At 48.0% G+C, this 24,302-nt stretch overlaps 11 protein-coding genes across 11 annotated transcripts; 4 read left to right on the forward strand and 7 right to left on the reverse strand.

The window, feature by feature from the left end:
• Positions 1-419: 419 nt before the first annotated feature.
• Positions 420-2,045, reverse strand: FPSE_00678 (uncharacterized protein; the record flags this gene model as incomplete). Its single annotated transcript, XM_009253798.1, has 1 exon — positions 420-2,045. The coding sequence occupies one exon, from the start codon at positions 2,043-2,045 to the stop codon at positions 420-422; it is 1,626 nt and encodes a 541-aa protein (XP_009252073.1).
• A 570-nt stretch (positions 2,046-2,615) lies between these two features.
• On the forward strand, positions 2,616-4,823 carry FPSE_00677 (uncharacterized protein; the record flags this gene model as incomplete). Its single annotated transcript, XM_009253797.1, has 4 exons — positions 2,616-3,381; positions 3,433-4,401; positions 4,691-4,697; positions 4,820-4,823. 4 exons carry the CDS (start codon positions 2,616-2,618, stop codon positions 4,821-4,823), a joined length of 1,746 nt encoding a protein of 581 aa, XP_009252072.1.
• Positions 4,824-4,941: 118 nt separating this feature from the next.
• Positions 4,942-7,218, reverse strand: FPSE_00676 (uncharacterized protein; the record flags this gene model as incomplete). Its single annotated transcript, XM_009253796.1, has 5 exons — positions 4,942-4,971; positions 5,037-5,101; positions 5,151-5,244; positions 5,295-6,796; positions 6,846-7,218. 5 exons carry the CDS (start codon positions 7,216-7,218, stop codon positions 4,942-4,944), a joined length of 2,064 nt encoding a protein of 687 aa, XP_009252071.1.
• A 745-nt stretch (positions 7,219-7,963) lies between these two features.
• FPSE_00675 (uncharacterized protein) lies at positions 7,964-9,509 on the reverse strand (the record flags this gene model as incomplete). The annotated part of the gene is made up of 3 exons (XM_009253795.1): positions 7,964-8,524; positions 8,573-8,932; positions 8,991-9,509. 3 exons carry the CDS (start codon positions 9,507-9,509, stop codon positions 7,964-7,966), a joined length of 1,440 nt encoding a protein of 479 aa, XP_009252070.1.
• A 603-nt stretch (positions 9,510-10,112) lies between these two features.
• On the reverse strand, positions 10,113-10,853 carry FPSE_00674 (uncharacterized protein; the record flags this gene model as incomplete). Its single annotated transcript, XM_009253794.1, has 1 exon — positions 10,113-10,853. One exon carries the CDS (start codon positions 10,851-10,853, stop codon positions 10,113-10,115), a length of 741 nt encoding a protein of 246 aa, XP_009252069.1.
• A 272-nt stretch (positions 10,854-11,125) lies between these two features.
• Positions 11,126-14,350, reverse strand: FPSE_00673 (uncharacterized protein; the record flags this gene model as incomplete). The annotated part of the gene is made up of 3 exons (XM_009253793.1): positions 11,126-12,763; positions 12,809-12,983; positions 13,029-14,350. The coding sequence occupies 3 exons, from the start codon at positions 14,348-14,350 to the stop codon at positions 11,126-11,128; spliced, it is 3,135 nt and encodes a 1,044-aa protein (XP_009252068.1).
• An 809-nt stretch (positions 14,351-15,159) lies between these two features.
• FPSE_00672 (uncharacterized protein) lies at positions 15,160-16,085 on the forward strand (the record flags this gene model as incomplete). Its single annotated transcript, XM_009253792.1, has 2 exons — positions 15,160-15,244; positions 15,316-16,085. 2 exons carry the CDS (start codon positions 15,160-15,162, stop codon positions 16,083-16,085), a joined length of 855 nt encoding a protein of 284 aa, XP_009252067.1.
• A 361-nt stretch (positions 16,086-16,446) lies between these two features.
• FPSE_00671 (uncharacterized protein) lies at positions 16,447-18,630 on the reverse strand (the record flags this gene model as incomplete). The annotated part of the gene is made up of 1 exon (XM_009253791.1): positions 16,447-18,630. The coding sequence occupies one exon, from the start codon at positions 18,628-18,630 to the stop codon at positions 16,447-16,449; it is 2,184 nt and encodes a 727-aa protein (XP_009252066.1).
• A 1,495-nt stretch (positions 18,631-20,125) lies between these two features.
• Positions 20,126-21,605, forward strand: FPSE_00670 (uncharacterized protein; the record flags this gene model as incomplete). The annotated part of the gene is made up of 2 exons (XM_009253790.1): positions 20,126-21,409; positions 21,468-21,605. 2 exons carry the CDS (start codon positions 20,126-20,128, stop codon positions 21,603-21,605), a joined length of 1,422 nt encoding a protein of 473 aa, XP_009252065.1.
• A 264-nt stretch (positions 21,606-21,869) lies between these two features.
• Positions 21,870-22,576, reverse strand: FPSE_00669 (uncharacterized protein; the record flags this gene model as incomplete). Its single annotated transcript, XM_009253789.1, has 2 exons — positions 21,870-22,177; positions 22,252-22,576. The coding sequence occupies 2 exons, from the start codon at positions 22,574-22,576 to the stop codon at positions 21,870-21,872; spliced, it is 633 nt and encodes a 210-aa protein (XP_009252064.1).
• A 442-nt stretch (positions 22,577-23,018) lies between these two features.
• FPSE_00668 (uncharacterized protein) lies at positions 23,019-24,216 on the forward strand (the record flags this gene model as incomplete). The annotated part of the gene is made up of 2 exons (XM_009253788.1): positions 23,019-23,345; positions 23,398-24,216. The coding sequence occupies 2 exons, from the start codon at positions 23,019-23,021 to the stop codon at positions 24,214-24,216; spliced, it is 1,146 nt and encodes a 381-aa protein (XP_009252063.1).
• Positions 24,217-24,302: the final 86 nt, after the last annotated feature.

The following is a 24,302-nucleotide window of genomic DNA, read 5'->3' on the forward strand; positions in this document are numbered from 1 at the left end:
GAGATTACTCCGGCGTCCGAGGCTAGTGATTTTGGGGGTGGGGAACACTAAAGAGAGAAAAGCATAGTGCAAACTGAAACTGAGGGTAAAGGGAATGTCACCCCTGCAAATGTTTGATGCGTGAGATACCTACCCCAGACATCATTGTCTGCAAGTAGTTGAAATGTCAATTCTTAATTGTCTAGCAATGCAATAGGTCACACGCGACCCAGATTCACATCGTCTTATATTTATTATCCATGAGACATGCAATCGCCGGAAGTTATTTTCTGGTCTAGGTTAACAAGAGCAATAAACTCTACAACGAAATATAACATACTGAAAGAGAAGACGGCAATTTAAAATAACTTTTTTTAGAACTGAAAGTTTAGAATAAGAGAATCTATTTTAAATCTGTCTTATTACCACTTTCTAAAAGTCTATTCAAGACCCATGCTTAACAATCTATTTCCATATTCCATGAGATAATAGTCGCCATAGACCAAACCATGATTTGCATACCTCCTGAGGGCATTCTCGTTGTTATTAGCTGTCCCATACTTTAACAAACCCGCAAATGTATGGCCTGGGGAAACATCCCTAACCTCAACTTGACCATCTGCGCCTCGCACAAGTTGAGCCTTCTCGGGCGCTAGCGCAAAATTGACAAGATCCCTCATAATATCCAAAGAGGCGGTTCGGAATCTGGTGGAGAGATGGTCATAGCCAAGGCCGGCCAAGCCTTGAGACAAGACCAGCATTCCGTTAGCAGCGATTGCCCCAGCAGAGGAGTCCCTCGTCGGGTTAGCCGCATCCTCTATGGGGGCATCAAAGTCCCATAGTGGTACATAACGTCCACGACGGTGCCGGCCGGTGGAATCGTCGACCATGCCTTGACCAGCTTTCATCTCCACACAGCCGGGACTGGTCTCTAGCTGGTAGAGAAAATACTCTGCTAGGCCACATGAGGCCTGAAGGAACTTCCTGTCCTTTGTCCACATGTATGTTTGTGCGTAGCCGAGTATGCCCCATGCCTGGCCACGAGCCCAGGTGGATGTGTCAGAATAGCCCTGCGCGGTGAAATGCTGTTTGATGAGACCGGTTTTGGGATCGAGATTGGCGACATGGTATGTAGAGTACCACTGGCCACGATAGGCACCTTCAGATGCTACGACTGGGGGCTCTGGTCGGAGGTGCGTTCGGAGGAGAGTGGTGGCGTGGGCAGTGGCAATTTCACGTAAACTCTCGCCGTTGCGAGAGTGACCCGCGGCATAGTACAAGAGATCCATGTTGCACATGCTATCGATTATCAGAATGCAATTAGTTTTCTGGCATGTAATCTGAATGTTTTTCTGTATGCGCTCATCCCAACTTCGAATAGCGCCGGCTGAAGGGACAAATCTGGAAGACAAGCTATCTGCTGCTTGCAGTATGGAGTCCAAGCTCTTGGTATTGCCAGTGAGTTCCCAGTCCCTTTGCAAGGCCGGCATGATCATAAATCCCAGATCATGTGTATCTTGCCTACTTGCCATGGCGTGGAGTGGCTTAGCCCATGAGCGACATAATGACTGCACATCAGACCGGATCTGGGCAATGTCCACCGAGTCTCCGGAGCTGGAAAGTCGAGGCGACAATTGAATACTCTTCGGGTATCGAACCAATCGCTCAAGTAAACAATAAAGAGAACCGGGAAAAAAGCCCGAAGTCCAAAAGTCGGGTTCCCTTGGTACATAGCGACCTGCTTCGGGGCCGTCTTGAGGGACCTCCTCTGGATATGCGTCGGGGATGAAGTCAAGGTCCCGTGCTCTGCTGTCATTGGATTCAATGGCGTGTTCGATGGCAGTTCTGTAAAGCTTTGCGACCACGTTTTCAGCGAAAAGCTCTGATAAATCTTGACCAATTGTCGTTTTGGGGTATGTAGTGGCCTTCATCTCGGCCGCTGGGGATAAAGGAGTGTCGTGCAAAACTTTTGTCGACTTGCTTGACCCGGAGATGACATGGCAGTCTTCCATATCGGCCCCCGCAGGCATGCGCTCTTGAGAGCAAGGAGTGATTTCAAAAGTCATTTTGAAGGAGAAACTGATAGAATAGCCAAGCAAATGAGGGGCGAGAATAGCGGGAAGTTGGCTTTGTCCTTTAGATGTATTCTTAGGAATAGTTTGTTAGCCACTAACTGGTTGCTTATTGATAGCCATCCCCATCTACATATACACGGTAAATCGAGGCTGTCGCTGGAGACAAACACTATACTCTGCACAATTCGGAGGAGCATTGCCCTAATCCCCAATCAATAGGCCGAAGCCCGAAATATGCGCATCCATCACCAAGTATAGACTTGGTATGGAAAGTCACAATCTGTTCTCCTAGGATGTTTAGGATCTGCAATCCTTGGTCTGTACCAACGCTCCACCCCGAGCGAAACGCCGGAGTTGTACGCTCCGTCAACTGCTCCGAGCTCCGAGCAGCCCCCGCTTGATCATCTAAAGTGGATGATTAAATGGCACGGTTTTCTATATTTACGTACATAGGTCTAGCTAGTCCTTACTGCCTCGAATTGACTCGACTCAGAATTTGTGTCTTCTCTTCCATCGCAAGCCGCCCTAATCAGCATAGTGTTTCGAGTTGCCCTCATCAACATGACTGGCTTAAAAGGGTTCACAGACAATCCTTTGCACACACGTGCGGATCTCGTCGTGGCCGTGAAAGCCCTCATATCGCCTATCGAGCGCTACCGCTCCCGTCTCGGCGCACGCGTCAAGATTCACCCGGCTTCTTGCGCCGGGTTCGACGACGTCGCGGCCCAAATTGAGGGCTTTTGTAGACCTCTGCTGGGAGTCTCTGCGATCCTCGACGATGCAGCCACCTTGGACCGGTGGTGCCAAGGTCTAGCGGCTGGAGTTGATGTTGACGGTGACGAGTATTGGGGCGACATGGGTGATTTTGACCAGAGAATGGTAGAGACCGAGTCGATTTGCATTGCCATACTGTCGTCGCCTGACGCTTTCCTATCCAGAATGAGTGACAAGACAAAGGCGGACCTGGTCAGATGGTTGAGACAAATCAATAAAAAAGACATGCCTCCAAACAATTGGCGCTGGTTTCGCCTGTTTGTCAACATGACGTTGATACAAGTTTTTGGAGTTCCAAGAAGCGAGGTAGACGACGTCATGAAGATGGATCTTGCTTTATTGGATAGCTTCAATATTGGCGGCGGGTGGTCAAGCGATGGACTTTGGGCCGAAGATAGAAAACAGGCTGACTATTACTCTGGTAGCTTTGCAATTCAGTTTTTGCAACTTCTATATGTTCGGTTCGTCGAGGGGGACCAAGAGCGTGTAGAAAAATATAGAGAACAGGCAAAACAGTTTTCCTTACACTATTGGAGATATTTCGACGTTGATGGTGAGTGCTATCAGGTTCTATCCCCTACCCAACTAATATGAAATTGATCAGGGGCTGCAATTCCTTTTGGCCGCAGTCAGACATATCGGTTTGCCTTTGCCGCGTTCTGGAGCGCTGCAGCAGTCGCGGGAGTTAACCTACCTCCGCCTATGGATAGCATCGGTACTCTTAAAGGGATGCTTTTACGCCATCTACGTTGGTGGACGCGTCATGGAGACATGTTCAACTCGGATGGCATTCTAAACATTGGATTCACCTACCCCAACATGTATCTTGCCGAGAATTATAACTCGCCCCAGTCTGTTTATTGGTGTTTGAAGAGCTGCATTGCTCTGATGTTGCCTAAGGACCATGAGTTCTGGCAATGTCAAGAATTACCACATCCCCTTCAGCAAAGTCCAGGGACACTTAAAACTTGCCAGCTGCTATGGCCACCGCGGCAAATTATCAACAGCACCCCTGAGCATCATTACTTGCTGTCTTCTGGGCAGATGACAGCGTGGCCACATAAGGGAAACAACGCAAAATACTCAAAGTTTGCCTACTCCTCGTCTTTCGGCTTCAGTGTCCCATCAGGGACCACACTGAGTCAATCTGCACCCGACAGTACGCTTTCCATTAGCATTGACGGCGGGCAGACATGGCAAGCTCGTGGCAGGAATCTAAGCGATACTAGGCTTGAGACCATCTCCGTAAAGGATTGCAGTGTGCAAGGGTTGACATGCACATGGAAACCTTGGAAAGCACTGGATTTGGAGATTGAAACTACGTTAGTGCCGCTCGCACATCATTTTCCGGGATGGCACATTCGCCTTCATTGTGTCTGGTGGTCACCAAGTGCCAGGGCCAGCTTGCTTGCGGATGCAGTGACACTGGTAGACGCAGGCTTCGCAATACCCTCCCTAACAGCCAAGGGATATCCTGTGCCTCACTTTGCCCCTGAAGTTCTAGAGTCGCAAGAGGAGGGTTTCTTCCAAGAAGAGGCCACCGCCATGATCGTGACCAAAACCGGAGCTGGCGGTATCGTGAATATGAGCTCGGGGTCGGGATCTCGGGTTCCAAGCCAAAGAGAGAGCCATGTCTTCATATTGGACGCAGATGCCAATACGAATTTAATGTCACCCAGGACATCTATATCTTGTATAAGGCATCACCTGAGGCCTGGGATAACAGAAGATCCTGATGCAAGAATATACTTTATCTCTGGTGTTTTTGCAATTGGAGGATCCCTATTTCCTCCTTCAGATATTAACAATATGTGGAAGACAAGACCTGTTGTATCACTAGTTGGCTGTGAAGGCAATTATAGACTTGAGGTAAGGTAAAGAGGATAGAATAAGGCATACTGCTTAGGATTTCTACGATAGGAAGTAAGGGCTAAAGATACTAAATTTAAGATAGAATATTTATATCTTATTCTCTATATATTATTGTTTAGCTGAGCAAGAGACCTTCTCGATGTCGTTAACACGAGATGTAGACAAACCCATATGTAGTTGTACAAACTCGGAATTTAAGTGACAGCACTTTAGGATCGGTAAGAATGCATAATGCGTTGGCTCATAAATCATGCAACCCTTCAACTCTGCCCTTGAATGAATTTACTAGCGAGTAGTGTTAGTAATGAGAAACGTAAGAAATAGAAAGAAACGTACCACTTCAATCCACCTCGCCATCCACTTGTCAACTGCTTGCTTAGCCTCATCAATAAGGCCAAGTTCTGTCAAATCGTTAGCAACCAGCCATGACATCAGCGAGTAAATTCATACCTAGCAGGAGCTGGACTGCGCCACGAATTCCAGAGTCCAGCGCAGAGGCGATCCAAGCGTGAGTGTAAGATGTGTGCTCTCCCACAAAGATCATCTGTAGCGGAATGTTAGTCAGAAACAGTTGACATGTCATGAGGATCTTACCTTGTCGTATGTCTTGAAGTACTCGGGGATGTAAAGCTGATGCTGTCCCGCAGTTGGACTGGCCCAGCTACCAGATTGAAGAGGGTCCAATGCCCAGCACCTTCTGTTGAACTTGCCAGTGTACAGCTCCCTGATAAACTCGCCGTGGATATCAACCATAGCATCAAACACCATCTGGACATGTTCCTCCTCAGTCATACTGGCCAATCGGACACCCATGTCGCCGCTTTGATAACTAGCAAGGATAGTGGCAGGGCCAGTTCCGTTGATGTTGTAAGATGGATAGCAGATTGATCCAATGCCGGGAATATCGCTTGTGGTACTGCAGCCTCCAATGATGGGGTTCTCGTAGTGTTCCCAGAATCGCTCTGAGAATTCAAGGGCCACTTTGCAGGCGGATCCGTAGTTGAGACCCTTGATGGCGTTGGAGATGGTTGCTGGAAGGCTAGGAAGACGCCATCGTCGGACGATGGAGAATGGCACAGCAATGACGGCGTAGTCAAAGGTAGAATCTTGGAATTCTGTATCGTTATACTGCTTTCGCCACTGGAGTATGACCTTGTCATTAGAATCGTCGTATCGAACACGTTCGATCTTACGATCCATGGTTGTGATGTCGTCAACAAGAGGGTGGAAAGATAGAGGTAGTCTGTTGAGACCGCCATCGATAGTCTTGTAACTCGCGGCCGAGAAATACAAGCCTTCATAGAGCGTATCCCAGAATGTCGCAGCAGACCAGTCACCCAGAACATCCGTGCTGTTGGCGGTTCCCTTGAGGTAGTTGACCATGAAAGCGTACTCGGACCATTGATCACCTCCAAGTCCATTCAAGCCAGTCTCAAGCCACTGCTTATGAGCCTTGAACATGTTCTTGGCCATAAGGGTACTAAAATCAGACCCGGGCATGAAAGTGTCTACCTTAGCCTGAAGATCTTTCTCTGCAGGTCCAAGGCTGGATGGGGCGCCGAGTGAAGCGTTCTTGGCAATCTGGGCGAGCGTTGGGGGCATACCGTTGGGAAGCTTGAACTCATTCTTGTAAGAGAGACCATTAGGACTAGCCTGAATCCAAGGAATGAAGTCAACACTGAGGTTCTTGTCGTGCTTGTTGAGGTTATTCATCTCGTCAGCGAGCTGAAATACCAACTGATGATCCGTAATGTTCATCGTCTCATTGGTCTCAGGACTCGTGTAAGTTGAGGGAAATCGCATGGGTCCCATCTCCTGGTAAGAGTAGTCAAAGGGCCCACCGGACAGGTACTCTGTGTGCACTCGACCGCCGAGACGCTGGCCAGCCTCAATGATGCTAATGTTGGTCATGCCAGCTTGCGAAAGGACGAGGTAAGTCATCAGTCCGGACATTCCTGCACCGACAATGGCGATTTCCTTTGACTTTGCAGCGCCTTCGTCGACGAAGGAGGTTCCTGTCTTGGTGAGATGAGTCACACCATCGAACCAGGGACCAAGGACGTCGAAGCCATTCCCCTCAGTCATAAGGATCGAGTCTGACTTTATGTTAGTACAGGGATAAAGAATCATAATGGATTGACTTACCCTTTCCACGCTTTTGGGGCGCTCTTCGTTTTATCCGATGAAGCTTTTGTGGCTCACTGCGTCCCACGAGGGCTTCGTCGTTTGTCCATGCTGATATGCATCCATTATCATTTGTGTTGGTAGGAATAACCCAGGCCAACCGAGAAACAGTCTTGCTATCTGTCTCAGCGATGGTGTGGTGAGCTTCCGAGATTGACTCAGTGTCGCAAGGACCATATGTGAAGGACAAGGAACCCTGAGTAGGCTTGTTGAACCTGACATGGATATTGGCAAGGTGAGATGTGAGTGGTTCACGAGTCTCGAGCTGGATGGGAAGAGAAGAGGCAAATGAGCTGCCAACGCTCAAGGCGAGGCTTGCGATGGAATGTTTCATCGTGGATGATTATGATGCTGATGAATTGACTTTCTAGACACCGTCATATTAATTCATTCTCATAGATATATATACAGCTACAAGTAAATAACTCATAAGTCTTATCGACACCGACGACCAGAGTAATCAACCCTCAGTAAACTGATAGGCGAAGCATGATAGACACTTATCTCCGATTCCGTGGCCGATATACCAGGATCCCAATGAACGCATGTCTGCACTTTACGGATTTCGGGTGGTATAGAAGTCTTATCTCTTATATGGGGTAGCTAGGGCGTGGAAGACATACAGATTCTTGGCCGATGTGCTTAGCCGGTGGATTTGGGTTGCACTACCTTATCAGACACCATGCCCCGCGACAGTACCTCGACGATCCTCACCGATAGCCCGAAGTCCGGGAGTTTGGAGGCTAGTCTAGAGAAGGCAAACGTTCCTTAGGCTGTTGGAACTAGAAATGGTAGGCACTTTTGTTTCAATTGATAAAACCCCGATAGGTAGAAGACATTGCCAAGATAAGCGATGGCCCGACCCATGTTGAGGCTACCCCACGTCGGCGAACACTATGAGGCTTAGGCTATATCCGGACAGCCGATCGAACAACGATAACGCTAGATAACAATCCAGGTGATAAGATACTCTGGTGATGATCTCACAGACATTGCCAAACATGACCATGAACCAGCTGAGGCACACAATGCCCTCTCGCTCCTCTCTTCTCCAACAAAAACATATTCGTGACAACTGATCAGTTCGCCATAATACTCTTGCCTCCATCCGCCGTGACTCTCTGCCTGACACGAACTTTCAGACGACTGTTGGCAAGTCGGCGAAAGATGACCTGCCCCGAAACATGTCTCTCAGATACACTGGCCAAAGCGCTGGGACAGAACAAGAGTGCCTCGCCAGTCTTCAATTCAACGATGTGCGCCATGAGATCAAATGCATGTGAATCCACACCAGCTAGATGCTTCTGCAAGACATTGAACCAAGCGGGCGACGTGAAGCGGTGCACAATAACAGTGGAACACAGGTCGAGGAGCTTGGGTGAGATTGTCGGCTCTTGCGTGGAGAGAATGACTCTCGTTCCAAGGTGGCGCTGAAGACGGATGACTGAGAGGAGAGATTCCGTCAAGGTTTGACTGTCGCAACTCTCCGTCATGTATTTGTGCGCCTCATCGAGAGCAACGATACGGCCGACAGTGCTCTTCTGTTCCAAGAAGAGACTCAGACAGATGTTGAAGAGGGAGCAGGCTGCTTCAGCAGTGACACAGGGGCATGAAAGGTCAACAATGGTGAGCTGGCCGGCCTGATTGATCTGTGAGTACAATGTCTCCAAAATGTGATTGGGACCTACCTTGAGAGCCCAACTAATTCCTTGGCCCGCGGTTCTGAACTTCGAGGCAGCGGTTTGCCCCGGGACCATGAAGCTCTCAAGAGTTTCCAGTCGTTGCTGTAGCGGTACCATCTGACCCTCTTTCAGATCCTCGCGGTTGACCAGGGCCTTGAAAGTTGCGTAGTCAAATGCGGAGCCACTCGCTTGTTGCTTGATGCGCATGTCGCGTAAAATGCGGCTGACAACGTGAAGATACAGAGGGAGGCCGCCTCCTTTGACAGAGCTCACAGCCATCAAATCAAGCATACGCTGGGTGTTGAGGTCCGACTGATTGATTCGGAGCATCTGGACGGCGACATTCGGCAGACCACTGTAGATTCGCTGTGAAAGTGAAATGAGTCAGTGAATGTGTTGAAAATGAGGGGTAAGTAAAAGTCACCTTTATGTTCCAATAGTTGGAAGGCGCACAGAGTACTCGCACATTCACACCCGCGTGACTCGAGAGGTAAGCGGCCTCGCACGGCATACCTCCAGTGTCGGAGATGAAAGTATCGTAGTGAAAAACCAGCCCACACAGAGGTCGAGGGAGCTGGTTGGCGGGACACGGGAGTAGACAGTTTTCGAGAATGGTGCTGAGGGTGTGGCTCTTGCCGGAGCCTTGACTTCCGCAGATGAAAGTGCTCGTTGGATCCGCAACGTTGTAGAAGATGCGCGCTCTCATTTTCGCAGTTGGATCGAGAAGATGTGAGGGCTCAGGCGCAATGTCCAGCGCGAGGAGACCAAATTGGGACGGCCTTTCGTCCTCGGGGATCGCTTCCAGAACTTCGGCGGTGAAGATGGGGACGGACCCGGAGAGCTTCGTCTTGGGAAGCTCATTGTTGAGGAGCTGAAGATGCGGATGCGACTCGTTGTTGGCGGGCACGGTGCCGGCCGTGTTTGAATGGAGGTGCGAGAACATGTTTGGTTCAGAATGGGAAGATTCTCCCAAGCCAGGGCGCAGGTGAGCGAACATCTCTGCAGAGGCAGACGAAGATGGAAGAGGGGGAAAGTTGAGAAGATCACGCCGGAGATCACGAGAATCTCTAGAGAGTCGCGCTGGTGCTGTTGCTGCCTAGAGGGAGATCCGTGGTGGTTGTTGTGATTGCTTCCGTTTGTGAATCACACTCGGGTGGAGCTTCAATTTCCCGCGCGTTTGCTGAGAAGGCGGGGGGGATAATGTAATGCGGGAAGGATGACCGTAGTTATTATGACATGCATCATCTATTGCTGCTTGACCGTTGTCAATATAATAAACGTGCGTCGGCAAAGTATTTGAGGTTGGACGTGGGAGTGTTGTGACCTGGTCAAGAAAAGGTGCAGCTAGCCGACACTATCATGGGCACGCAGTGGCAATGGCTAATTACTAGATGCACTGTAACTTGTGGTATTAAATCAGAATTTGCTGAACCACTTTGCACGGTCTGGGAGATCCAACTTCGGTATTTACATGCTGCAATTTGACATTCGTTGACTTGACTTGAATGTTTATATAGCCAAGATCAACGCTCTGCGTCTGCATGAATCAGTTCTTCACAGCCAAAATCAAAAGATAAACCGGTCTTTCCAATACTCGTTGCCAACCACATTTTTCCATCTCTTCTGGCGTGGGATACCATTCATCAAATTCCGCTATCTGGAACCCTGCCTTGAGAAACAGGTTAATATAACTAGCTACAGTCCTGTGCTGTTTCTGAACTCCTTCCGCTAGCCAATCTGTCACCCGAAGACCTTCCTTCTGATAGCTATCAAGTGGCCAATATTCTCGTCCTGATACCGATTCAGTGATGAACTCAGGGTTGGTAGGCGCTGTGTAAATGGGGTGCTCGATCGAAAAGACAAATGTCCCTCCTGGTTTGATAGCAGTCTGCACTTGTCGAATGAGCCCGGGTAAATTGTCAAGGTAGTGAAGCGTCAGTGAGCTAAACACCACATCGTAGATTTCAGTGCCATATTCCGAGAGTCTGACGTTGTTGAGGTCGGCTTGTTCATAGGTAATCTTTGTGTCGTTGGTCATGGCTCTTGCGCGACTTAGCATATTGGTGGAAATCTCGATCGCTCGAACCGAATTGGCTCCAGTGTTTCTTGCCCAGCGAGCAAACCATCTGAAGCCACAGCCAAGGTCAAGAACGTCAAGGCCTTTGAGGTTTGGGATCAAAGATCTCAACCGCGGCCATTCTGGTGCGCCATCAAGACCCTCAATGGATCGGTCAAGCGCGGAATATTTGGTAAAGAATCCGGCATTGTCGTAGATATTCTGAGTCATATTGAACTCTTAGGAGATGGCCGGATTGATCGTTTATTGAGCCGTAATTATTGCAAATCGAATATTGGTTTGACATTATTGTAGTTTTTTTTATTCATTTACTCTTAGTGTATGTATAGCCTAAGAGTGGACTAATAATTTTGTCTATTCTGCTTTTAGTCCCTATTTTTTAGTAACCCGCCTTCTCAGTGCAACGCGTCAGGAAGAAAGCGACGCATGACATTGAAAGGCGCTTCTAAAAAGATAGATATTCCCTCATGCCAGTCTCGTGTTTATACCCCAAAATGAACATAAGGTGCCCACTGTAACTGCTCGCCAACTTCAGGTTCATCGTCTTCTATCATCACGATATCTCTCCCACTCTCATCATTACAGTATTTTTCGTCTCTAGCAACATTACTGCCGTCATTTCTCAAGACCCGAACTGCTCTTTCCAACGAGCTTCTCTCTCGCTTCTGCCCCTTGACCCATCTATCACGAAGCTCAATACTAGCCCTGTGCAGCCCCCAACTGACACCTTGATCACTCAGCCCTGAATCAATCATGCTCTCATACGTTACCCTAGCTATATCCACACAACATTGATCACTCACCTTCCACAGCGTACCGATGACATGACGAAAGCCAGCCAACTGGTAGGCACTGATCAAATGGATACTCTCATCAACCAGGTTGTACCGCTTCATCTGTCCAGTGCCACAGGCAGATAGATACGCGAGAAATGGTGCGTGTTCCCGCAGGTTCATTCGTTGTAAGTCAGCGACGCAAAATCGGTCTTCTTTCCAGTCTTCCAGGAGTAAATGACTGTTGGAAGGATTTTCCTCATCGGTGGCGCCATGACCTGCGAAGTGGAATACTTTGCAGTCTAACAAGCCCTTAGAGACATCTTCTTTCCGTGGACTAGGTCGAACAGTCTCTAGACCAAGTGACTTGCATAGCTCTTGCACAATATCCACTTCTTTGTTTGCAAAGGGCAATGGTCCGCATTCTGGAGTGTATTGCATGCCTACAAGCATCGCTCGCGGTACAATCGTGCTAGTTGACCGTGTTGAAATCTCGTTCTGGCGACCACGGTTGATAGCCCTGATGGAAGATGCGTAAGATGAAACTACCCTATCAATGACAGTTTCTGATGACTCTCGTCGATGATACCCTGCAGCGTGTAGGGGGAAAAGAGTCAACAAGTCCGTAGGTATCCACCACACGTGAGGCCATGCACTCTCATCAGGAGGCTGAGAATAGCCAAGAGCGTCCAATATTGGCTTAGTGATATTATCCCACATCCATTCTAGAATTCTTGAGCTGCCAAAGTCACCCTTGCGAGCAAATTGATGGAGGTCGTTTGTAATATTGCAAAGCGCCAAAGACCGCATTTGATCTTTGGTGATGATAATCGCATCGCATCGACCATCACTAATATTGATGACGACGACGGGACCACACTTAGCAGCCTCAAACATTTCTGCCTCCGCCGGTGCGGTCCAGAGGTCTTCAAATCCAGGAAACTTTCGTATCTCAACGATCAACTCCTCCAGTTCGGTGGCCGCACTGTGACGCTTATTCATCTGCGAAATGTGACCCTGGAGAGATAACTCTTGGCTGAAAGTGTTGGAAACCTGCAATTCATCGCGAAGCTGGCTATAAGCCTTGGATTGTTCCGGTGATAGAAGACATAATTTGACTGGATCGAACAACATCTCCTCGCTGTACTTTGCAAGCACACCGCGCCCCAGCTCAAGCACCTGTAGTGCCTCAAAGAGTGGACTATCTGCTTGTAACGCTGCAGCAGCAGCACTACAAGTCATACCAGCTCTCGAGCCCGCAGCGTGCTGTTTATCCGAGGTCTCATGTGATCTCGTGATCAACTGAGGTAAAAGACCCATAATGACTTGCGCAGCTTGGTAAGCTTTCTATTTATCGGGACAACACTGTAGTAGAGCCGAGCCAGCTCTCACTCGAGTTATCGTAGGAGCATTCGTGGTCTGCAACGCCTCGAGAAAACACTCTGAAGCCTTACCAAGATCTTCATCGTTATTTGCTGCATCTCTGAGACGATAACCTAGGGTGTTGAGCATTTCCGATCGGTATTGATGGTCTTTTGGAATTTCGTCGAGTACTTCTCTCTGGAGTCTAGTACATTCATCGAGTATTAGTTTTTCCCTTGTCAAGTCATACTTTATGATGAGCATAGACTGTAGGTTATTCTTGAAAGACCAGGTTGGGCGATTCTTGTCTGCGATGGCAATTGCCATTCTCTCCAGTTGTATGGACTCTTCCAAATCCTTCCAAAGGCGAGGGTCTGTCCGAGATCTTGTCGATCTGAGGTTCAGTTGCATTGCAAGCCTGTCGAGATATATTGCTTTGTAGGGGATGTTATCGGAATTTGCATCAGCAGCCTCTCTGGACAGTTCTATCGCTCTGTCCAAGTCTTGGATCGTGTCGTTTCGCAGGTACATGTTACTAAGAAGATCTGAAAGGGTGGAGGCGACTTGTGGCCTTTTTGAATGGTGAGTGGGAAGCATTTCAAGAGCCATTTCAGTCAAGCGAATAGCTTCTTTTAGATCTGTCAACAGGCCCATGTTTTCGTATTTGCAATTCAAGCTACCTGCGACCACTTCGAGATATCGAGCCTTGGTAGGCCCGTTCAGCGTCAGATCTGAAGCCTTGCTTGCGGCATTGATGGCATCTTGCAAGTCGCTCAAGTCCCACGATCTGTCGAACTTTTCTATCAGATGAGTCGCGAGGTTATTTAACCATTTTGCCTGATCTGGATGTCCATCTGGCGTCAGGGCGAGGGCCTTTTTTGCAACTTCGATTGCCTCCTCGTATGTGTTCGAATTACCAGTGACTTCGGCCTTGAGATCTAACTTGGCCGACAAGTTGTTCAAGAAAAGAGCTTGCAGTTTGATGTCTAATTTCGTGACAACTACACGCCGGTTCAAATTGATTGCTTCCTCCAAGTCCTCCATGGAACCTGTGACCAAGTATCTGTTGCTGAGATGATTTCCAAGATTATTTAGCCACTTGGGTAGTTCCAGGTCACTGCTTTCCGTCACAGAAAAGGCCTTTTTTGCCAGGAAAATATCGTCTTCCATGTCCCTTGGCTCTCCCGTAACCGAGAACCTGATCTTAAATGACGCAGCGAGATTACTCAAGTATTTCGCATTACCAGACCGTAACGTCGTCGTTAGCTCGACCGCCTTTTGTGCCATTCGCATAGCCTCTTCAAGGTCTGTTTTATCTTCCGTGATTAGAAATCTGTCTTGAAGCCGGTAACTGAGGGTGTTCGAGCAGTCTGCCAAATCGATATCGTCGTTTATTATCGCATCGATAGCTTGCTTGGTCGCAAGAATAGACGCATCAAGATCCACCAGCATACCAGTGCTAACATGTCTGTCATTTAGAAGGTTTCCAAGTTGTTTTAAGTATTCGACGTTTGTTGGCTCGGCGGCAGTCGACTTTTTCGCATGTTCGATAGCCTCGTCAATATCAGCCATCGTGCCAATCAAGACACCAGCAAGTCCGCTGCGGTTGTTAATCGGGCTTCGACCCTTGTGCAGAGAAATGTGGTATCTGAGTTGTTACTTGGGTTGTTGGATTTACAAGAGTTGATAAGCTCTGGGCGCCATCGACAGAGAGTGCGATAAAGGAAGCAATGTCAGCTTGCGCACTTTTATGCCACCACACTGACTAATAATATGAAGACATTGCATTGCTGCGCTTTTTCATGTCTCGCTTCGATGTTCGCTTACACTCTGAAAGCGGGGTAAAGGATCCAAACTGGGCGCCTTATTTTCTGTTAATTTATCTTGTTTTTATAGTAGACAGAATACTCAATAACGAGTAAATCGCACCCTGATAGAGAATTCACGACACATGTCTGGTCTGACGCAGAGCACCACAAAGGACGCTGTATCCATAACGCCATCTTTAAAATAATGAAATTAGTTACTGATAGCAGTAGCGCGACATGTTATGACCGATCGTGGCTAACGGTCGATCGTCTGGAGGAAACGCTAAGCTAACGCAACCTAGTCCTATTTCTGGATGATTCCTTGCACCATTAACTCAAGTACTTTTGCCTTTATACTAGCAATAGCCAATCGTTTACAGGCAGTAAGTTCTCCAGGGGTTAGTCACAAACTATTGCTTCAGGGGAAATTAGATGATCTTTGTAGTAGTTACTCAACAAAGGGCCCTATAAGTAACTCTTTCAATCTTTTTCCTTGCTTTCTCTATGTTTGTTTGTCTCGTCGCAACTCGCCTACCCAAGTCAATCGTTTGAACATTCCAACTCTAGCTCAATATGCGATCTATTGCCTTCCTGTTGGGTGTTGGCCTTTTTGGTGTGGACTCTGCGCTTGCTGGTCCATGTAAGCCTCAAACTTCGAGTAAGTTGCGACATGATTACAACAGGGGACATGGTTACGGAACTGGCTGACCATAGTTTGTCTCTCTTCAGCAACCGATGTGGGGACTTCGACTTCAATTGATCCGATAACGCAGTCTGGTACAGCAACGGCAGGCGAGACCTCTGTGGTGGCGTCGTCCAAAACGCTTACCGAGACCATCGCAACCACACTGTCTTCAGAAACTACCACTGCTACTATCATCCCAACATCCGAGACCGAAACAACCACTGTCGTTTCTGGAACCACCGTTGCAATCGTCACAGCATCATCCGAGACCGAAACAACAACAACCGCAGAATCCACCACTACAGCCCCCATTGCAACCCCAACCTTTACCATAGTTGGAGGTGGCGGCTCTGTGAACGGTAGCCCCATCAAAGGCATTGATCAAGACGGGAGCATCATGCTATTCAACCCAGAAAGAGGAAGCCCTCGCATTCGGACGTTCATCCTCGATCCCGATACTGGCCGATTGAGAGACAAGGATACCGGAGTTTATGTTTGCGCATACTACGGCTTAGCCGAATCTCCCTCTGACCCAGCTTACTTTGGATTTTGCCAGAATGGAAACACTGGCCCCGGCATGGTCTACGACTATCTGACCTGTGAGATAGTCAATGGAAAGCTTGCCTGTACGACTCCAAAGGCTTCTTGCTCAGGTGATGGCGACGAGGACATAACCTGTGTCTCTGATCCCAGCAGCGGCTTGAACAACCAATTTTACTACAAGTACGATGCTGGAAATGGCGATTATCTGTACATTTCTAGTGGTAGTCCAAGCAGCTATACTCCTGTTGATATCGTTGCCCAGGACGCTTGATTTCACCGTGTTCAAAAGACATCACGTCCTATATCAACCTTTGCGTATACAATTTACTCAACCCCCGTTTTATCCATTGTAGAGAATAATATTCAAGTGATAGATAGGTTTTGGTTTAGAATAACCCTTTCTTCTGTTAGCCAGTTTATGAAACTATTCCTCAGGGTGTTAGGAAAATTCACCACTGAAAAGATGATAGAGAAAGTCATCAGGCCAGCTTATGCTACTTCGACTCTAACCTTCAAGCAGAGGCCAGTGCTTCTAGTATTCAGTAGCCATTGTCTCTCATATTCTTTCAAGGCTAGGACGCAGACTCCTCTGTTTTATAGTAGTATCTAGCCAACTAAGTGTCGACCTAAGGTCAGGTTTCTCTGGTCCGTGGAACCTTACTACCACCCCATCGATCATAATCTTCAACCCTAAACTCAAATATACCACTACCAGGACGCTCCTCCACGGCCCGTATTCTGCTCCTTCTATTTTCATTTTGGTCCAGGTCCATCTTCTGTGTCGTTTTGGCGATCGAGGAAAACGACATCTCTCGTAGTTCTTTCACTCCATCTTGCCACATCACTACAAGGCCGTATGCCACACCCATGACCCCAACAAGAAACGACGCTGCATAAACAACTACAAGGACACCCCAGTTGTAAAAGAAGTAGCTGCCGGTGCGCATACGAATGCATGGGTATTCTGTATCAGGTCCACCCGGACCCCGGCCCGAGAGCTCGTTCGGGTGCGAAGCCCATGCAACAGCGAGAAGCAATGGGTCTGAGAGAAGGGATATGAGTAGGTCCTCGTAGAGCTTTTGTAAGGCGTCCTCAAAATTAGGGACGGGTAAAGACTCAGGACGGGCGACCAACTTCGAAGTTGTGATTGATGAGTGTGCAATTGGTCCTGGCAGCTGGATCGACCCTTGGAGAAGATCGCGGATCTTCTTTCCCAGAGAGTGGTACGATGTTATTTTGCGGTAGTATGGCCAGTCCTTTGGGAAGACATAGTTCTCCTCAGGCTCAGCAAATATCGGGTCGAGGGTTCCGTCATTGACGGAGGACTCGTCGATATATGTTGTGTTGATGACCTTTTGTTTGTAATCTCGATTGGTGACTTTGTATGATTGGCGACCACCTGTATAATTCAGGTTGACGGTATACTTGATTTCCCAATGCTCGCAGGCAGTGATGACTGGGGTATAGTCAGTGTTCCAGCCCTTCATACTTCGATTCTTTGCATGCGCTTCGTCTATGTTATCCACCTCAACGTAGCCCATCCACAGTACTGGCTCTGTTCTCAAAGCACCCAAGTTTTTGGGAAATGGGGGCTTCACCACTGGTTTGTTGTTCTCATCGACTTTGATCTGATTCACCTTGTATTCCCCCAAATCCGCAACGACATACAAGCTCGCATTTCCGACGGGCAACATCTCGGTAAGATTAAAAGGTGTCTTGTAATCTTTGAAGCTTTTCATTGTTGAGTTGGTGCCTTTGGCCAGTTGCTCGCATTTGTATCCGGGTCCAAGAAAGCTAATCGTGGTAGAGCAGTCCCAGTCTTCTCCACAGATCTCATCAGCCACTTCATCTCTCTGGATCGGTTGTCCTCCGGCCAAGACCCTTGACGCGATGGAATCAAGCGGCGGTGCGGACTGGAGCCAGTAGTCGAAATGATAGGGAGAGTTCCTGTCTGCTATAACTTGATTGAACATTGACAGTGAGATTCCACGCATGGTCTCGTTCTTAGCTCTTTTATCGTCGTCCCAGCTTTTCTTGGCGTCATTGCTGAAGTTGAGGGTTCGGACGGATGGACAATTTCCATGTTCGGCTCTCGTATCTGTTACTACACTGAGTGTTGCCGAAGTAAAAATGACTACAGCAGGTGACATCCAGATGTATATAGCAAGAACCATAGCGAATGCCGACTTCTTCCATGCCTCTCTGTTAAAGAGTTCGAAAGCATTGTGGGCCGCGCCGAAAAGAGAGTCGATAGCATGGACAGTATAGCTATTTTGGCTGACAGCACTCCAAGCGACCTGCTGATGAGCTGTTAAAACAGCAACAACGAAACTAGCTTTTGCAATAAAGGCCAGAAATTGACCCAGTCGGAGCCACCATTGCTGGTTTGTAGCTATGCGATTGTGGAGATGGCTGTAGAGAATATGATGGCCCACGGCAGCTGCAGCCCCAAGAACGAGACATGCTACCATGGACCACTTATTCTTTACAAGCCTCTCCCACCATGGACCTTTCGGAGGTTGTGCTGGGGGACCAAGCTGGTGGTAGACACCGAGTCCAGCGGACAAGTGATGTGTCCGGTCAGCGGCCAGCAGATCGACCTGACTATGTTCTCTACCTCCTGGGGTGAAAGGGTCATGCAAATTAGGGCTGAATGGGTCCACATGAGGTGAATCGAATTCAGACCGGGGTGAAAGATAAGAGCCCTCTCTGCCAGGTGATGGAGCAATGTTGGGTTGATCTTCAAAGCGGGTGAGACCGATGCTTTGGTACTCCTGGGGCGATCCAGAAAAGGACTTTGGTGCCGATCGCCTCATGTTGTACGCGAAGGATGTCAGCCAGTCCTGAGGGATTATGTTAAGCGTAAGCGCGTTCGCTTCAGGGGTGAGGTGAAAAGGCTAAGGAGGGGTTGTGTTTGATGCTCAATTGGGCTTGGTCGACGGATGCATGAGCAATACTCTTCACGATAGCTCTACTTTGAGACATCGAGGTCTCAATTTGTGATTCTTCCCAGTTGGATTTCCCATATCTAGAAAAAAAAACCAGAATGAGGCTGGGGCTGACAATCTGACAATCTGACACAAAGCGGCACGGACCGAGTCGTCGTTCGTTCGCTTAACCAGTAAGCATGACTCGGTCCAGCCACAACTGAGTTCGTGTGGCGTCGAGTCTGATTCAAATATGCTGTGGCACAACCGTTGACAACGATGCTACCCTATTGCTCTCCATTGTGACGCTCACAACCGTCACTTTAACAAATCTCACCAGATTCATTTGAGAATACGCACCATTCCATACAAACGCTTACTTTCATTATGTATACGCTGGGGTTTAAAAACTTATCAATGGTCCACAAGGATGACTCTTTGGTCTGTCTTTGCTTGTTAATGACCATCATACATTTCAATAAAATTAGAGAACGACGGCATGCTCTCATGGCGGGATACAGATGAGGGACTTCTACGTGGGATAATTCTCCAATAGCTTAAATAAATTAACAGTAGCTTTTATTAGTTTCTCTTCTATTTATCTAGACACTATACAAAAGTGATTGATACGACAAGATCTGGAGGCATGCCTTGTCCAGTCAGTTCTAATCGTTCAATTTTGTGGAAATATTCGATACTCCAGCATCCTTGAAAACGCATAAACCCCAGTCCCTGCTAGCGCATCAGGTACGCGATGGGCTTTGACAATTCCCGAAAGTACAAAACTCTAGTGGCTGAGTGGGCAGTAGAAACAGGAAACTTGCCATCCCGATTCCCAGGGTACATGGACAAGAAAGTACCCTAAGAAGCCAAGTTTAAGCCGCATAATTTTGTCTCTTATGTTCCCAGCGGTCAAACTCTCTGATGCCCTGCCAACTTTCAATGCCACATTCATTAGTCAGGAGAGAAAGCGACGGGGCCGACGGGGTACTAACTGTATTTGGACTGTCGATCGACATTCCGGAAGAGGGGTTCTATAAAAGCCGGACCCGATCCGATGCTTGAGAGAAATATCAGATCAGTCTTCGCGGATTTGTGGCACAAGAAAGCACTGCTATTATTGTCTAGCCTCTTCCCAGTTCCCGATTATCTGCGACAAGCCTGCACGGAAGCCAACGACACGGTAATGGGGAGAATGGAGATCAACTCAAATAATCTGACTTGTCTTGAGTAAAAGGGGGATAGAAGACTGGCGTTATCATCTGATATATTATTCTTCAAATCCACTATCTAAGAGAGCGTTTCAGTCGTATGTTGTGTATACCACTTATAAACTATTCTTCTTATCCTCTGCAAACATTTTACTATATCGATTTCTCACCAAATGGCACCTCTCAAAGTCACCATCATCGGCGGCGGTCTTGCCGGCGCATGTCTGGCAAACGGTCTAATCAACAAATCTAACAACCAAATCGATGTCTCAGTCTTCGAACGCGACGAAGCAGGCTCAGAGCGAGGAGGCTACCAAATCCGTCTGGGAGCATACGCCTTGGCCGGCTTCAGGGCTTGTTTGACGAAAGAACAATTTGCATCTCTTCTCCCCTTGTTTGGCAAGTCTGGTGGTGTCGTGTCGTCAGCGCCTTGCATCTTCAGCCCCTCTGACTTGAAAGTCCTGGTCGATTTGAGCAAAGCCCCCCTATATGAAAAGAGCGCCCCGGTTGCGCGAGTGCGTCTTAGGGATTTCCTCCAGAAACCACTCCAAGAGAGAGGAGTTATAGAATATGGAAAGAAATATGTCCGTTATGAGGTTTTAAAAGGTAAAGCCCCCGGACAGAGCAGCGTCAGAGTCCATTTTGATGATGGATCTCATCATGATTGCGACGTGCTCATAGCAGCCGAGGGAAGCGGAAGCCGTGTCAACAAGCAAATTGGACTCAACAACATCATCACCGACGTTAAGCCTGGACATGGAGGGTTTTTGGGCAAATGCCATCTATCATGGCCTGTACTCGAGACACTGCCACATCAGCTTGTGGAAAAGGGCACCATCTATACAGCCAACTCCAAGGCCATGATATTCTCTGCTGTATATCTTCCCGATAGCTTTACCTCGAAATCTCCCAGTTCTAAACACGCTACTGGGAAGCCTGGGGAAAACGGCGAGGAAGAGGCATCACTGTTCCTGGGCGTGTCGTGGACAACGGGACCTGAATCAGCTACATTGGACCAAGTCAAAGACAAAAAAGGGTTAATGAGAGAGAAGCTCATCGAGGCTGGATTCCATCATGATTGTCTCAAAATCGTGGATGCAGTTGACGAAACAGCCATCTTGACCACACCTTGGAGATATGCCAACAGTGATACTCCCGTTGACTGGAGACAACGACTTCTGGCCAAGGATGAGAACAAGTCGGACCCTACTATTGCAAACTCACGAGTTTGGCTGATAGGTGATTCTATTCATCCGATGCTTCCAACAAGAGGCATGGGTGCAAACAATGCTATCCATGATACGGCTGATGCACTCGAGCCATTGCTGGAGCTTGCTAGGATGAAGAATTCGTATGGAAATGTCACAGACGATCAAGTGAAACAGCAGCTGGCGGTTTACGAGAAATCCATGATTCCAAGGGCCTTTGACTGGGTCAAAAAGAGTACCAATCAGCAGGTATGAATGATTAATGTTATTTTTTCTGTACTGCGACACCAAGCTAATACGATCATAGTTACCAGACCTTGATAGCGTGACTGGAAAAGCAATAATGTTGGGTCTACGAGTAGTTCTCTTCGTGCTCGGTATTGGTGTCAAGTGTCTTGGGTTATTTGGTTGGCAACCGAAGGACGAAGCTCCTGAACTCAGTTAGTAGCCATTGCGTATTCCCATTACTGTGGAGGGCAGTTCGTTTTCCGCGTATCTTAGTTTTAATTTTAGCATTGAGCAATGTTACAAAGTAGTCTCCCAGGCTGGTAGCAAAATAAAGGGACTTGAAGCAATCTAGACGAAATTATTAGACCACTCTTAGGTTACATAAACACTAAGAGTGATTTAGGCTAATATTTATGTTAACCACTGATTTAGTATTGGTTCTTATGCAACCCGCCTGTCTACTCAATAAACATGCTATGAGCTACACCTTTGTCCACCTGAAACCCTCCAGAGACCAACGTGCAGCTCCATATGCAAACACTGAAGCGATCATGGTGCAACCGCAAAACAGTTGCAACCCAATGAAGCTATTTCCACTTCCACCCTTATCAGAGATCAATGCACCGCCCAGTGGACTTCCGGTCAAAGCCCCAAAGGAATTGACTAGCGCAGCAAGTCCAATCCTTGTACCAATCTCCTCGATTGGGCTGATCTGCGCAACGCACCCGGGAAAGACGGAGACGTAGCCACCTGAGCCGTAACCAAACGCAATCGCGTATGTGATGATAGCTGCCTTGCTTTGACTGCCCGGTATCCAAAGGACGAGAGTCAGATTCCAGTAAAGGAGGTGATCAGCAACATACAGTTGAACTGGCCGATGGCATCCGCAAGTGCGCCTCCTGTCAAACGGCCAATCAGACTGATACCGTTAATCAGAGGCAAGAGATATGGAACGAGATCGGGCGAAATTCCACTCGACATTGCCTGTATGATGATGTAGTTCAACGGAAGAAACATGCCCCAGAAGAACAAGAAGCCGCCAGTCATTGTCAAAACCATGACATGCTCTTCAAAGCAGCGCTGGTAGTCGGAGATTTTGAAGGGGCGAGGCTTTGGAATACCATTCGCCTTGATCAGAAGACATGAGATTGTCATGAGAGCCAGGAATAGGAAGCCTACTGCTCGCATAGTCTACCCAAAGCCGATAAGCTTGAATAGACGAGATAACATGATCGGCAAGATGATGCCACCAGTTGATGATCCTGAGTTGACGATACCAAAGACAGTTCCCCGCCTTTTTTGAACCATGATGTCGTCGAGGTGAGGGATGCGGTAAAGACAGCACCGGACCCCAAGGAGCTGACCACGGCCTGGGAGAGAAGGATTTGGTAATATTGGGTTGACAGGCTTTCCTGGCCTGCCAGACCTGATGGATAAATCCCCGATGGTAGTTGAGAACACAGCTTCACCTGCTACTCACCTTGCCATAGCATCAGCTCCGGCCATTCAATCACCGACGACAATAGATAACCATCCTGATCTTCAGACCTATATAAATCCCGAACATATATGCTCCAGTTACACAAAGCCATGCCTTCCCTTTCCCAAGTCCCAAGATATCAGCATTCAAATGGCTAGGGCTGAGCTTTTTGGACACATACATGATATTCCGCAACAAGCTATCGAAGGGTTGAATGATTTCTACAAGACACAACAGCGCGACAACTTCACGGAAGCCATACCTCATGACATCCTCCATGCCTTTGTGGAGCTTTACTTTGAGTACTTCGATGTGCAGTTTCTCTTTCTGCACCCGTCTCGCTTAGAAGACCCTGGCCTGCCATGGATTCTACTGTTAGCCGTAGCAGCCGTTGGTAGCCATTACTCCGAGATCCCAGGTGCGGAAGAATATAATCTTGTACTTTCTGATCTGCTCGCTCGAGCTGTCGAACAGACTGTAAGTCATACCGCGTCTCTATGATACACAGCTGCTGAACTTCCATTCCCAGCTGTCTAATCACATAACACAAGTCGAAACTGCTACAGTTCAGAGTGTTTTTCTGTTGCATGTTCTGTGGATGTTTTCTAATTCCCACAGAGACAAAGTCGTACTAAAACACAAGCGAAGCAGTCTTTCAACTGTATGCTGGGACTTGCTTAGCAGGGCGAATAAACGAAGACACCAAAGTCAACCTGATATTGGCACTGAAGGTGCCTGGCAAGCGTGGCTAACTACTGAAAGTGAGATACGCCTGGTTACGTGTGTTCGACTCCTGGAATGCCTCGGACATATCTTTCTGTTCATGCCTTTGGCCATCAACCTTCGTGACGCTACAAAACAGCTACCTTGCGATGAAAGGGCGTGGAAGGCTCGAAATGCTCTTGATTGGAAGTCCAAACTGGAGACTTGCGTAGAGGCGCAACCCGCCGTCAGTGGACAAGGTTGTCGTCATAGTCGCTCTAATGGGCTGTCTGCTAAAGATCCTTTCCCTTGCAAGGTCGCTCTCCTGGAACTGTATCTCGATGAGAGGGATATTTCTCACCAACTTCTTACATCCAAGATTCTACGGTCTTCATTTACATCATACTTTGTCTCAAAGTCAAGTACTGATGCTCAAAGGGCTTTTGAGAAACTTGATACGAGGAGCCTGAACCCTCAATTAGACGCAATAATCGACGACTGGGGGAGATACGATATTCCATTGTATTGCGATTCTACGACTGATACCGGTACCACTGGAAACACTCCATTTCGCCACTGGATGGCAGGCAAACTAGGAACAGATGCTGGAGTCGAAGATGCGTCTCATAGACTTTTTCCAGAATAATAGTTCCAAGGCGCGAAAGGCTTTATGGCATGCGCTTTGCATATTCAAGACAACCCGGAACTCACAACGACTCATGTGCTACGACG

This window comes from Fusarium pseudograminearum, chromosome 1 (genome assembly GCF_000303195.2).
Source record: "Fusarium pseudograminearum CS3096 chromosome 1, whole genome shotgun sequence".
Taxonomy (NCBI): Eukaryota; Fungi; Ascomycota; class Sordariomycetes; order Hypocreales; family Nectriaceae; genus Fusarium; species Fusarium pseudograminearum.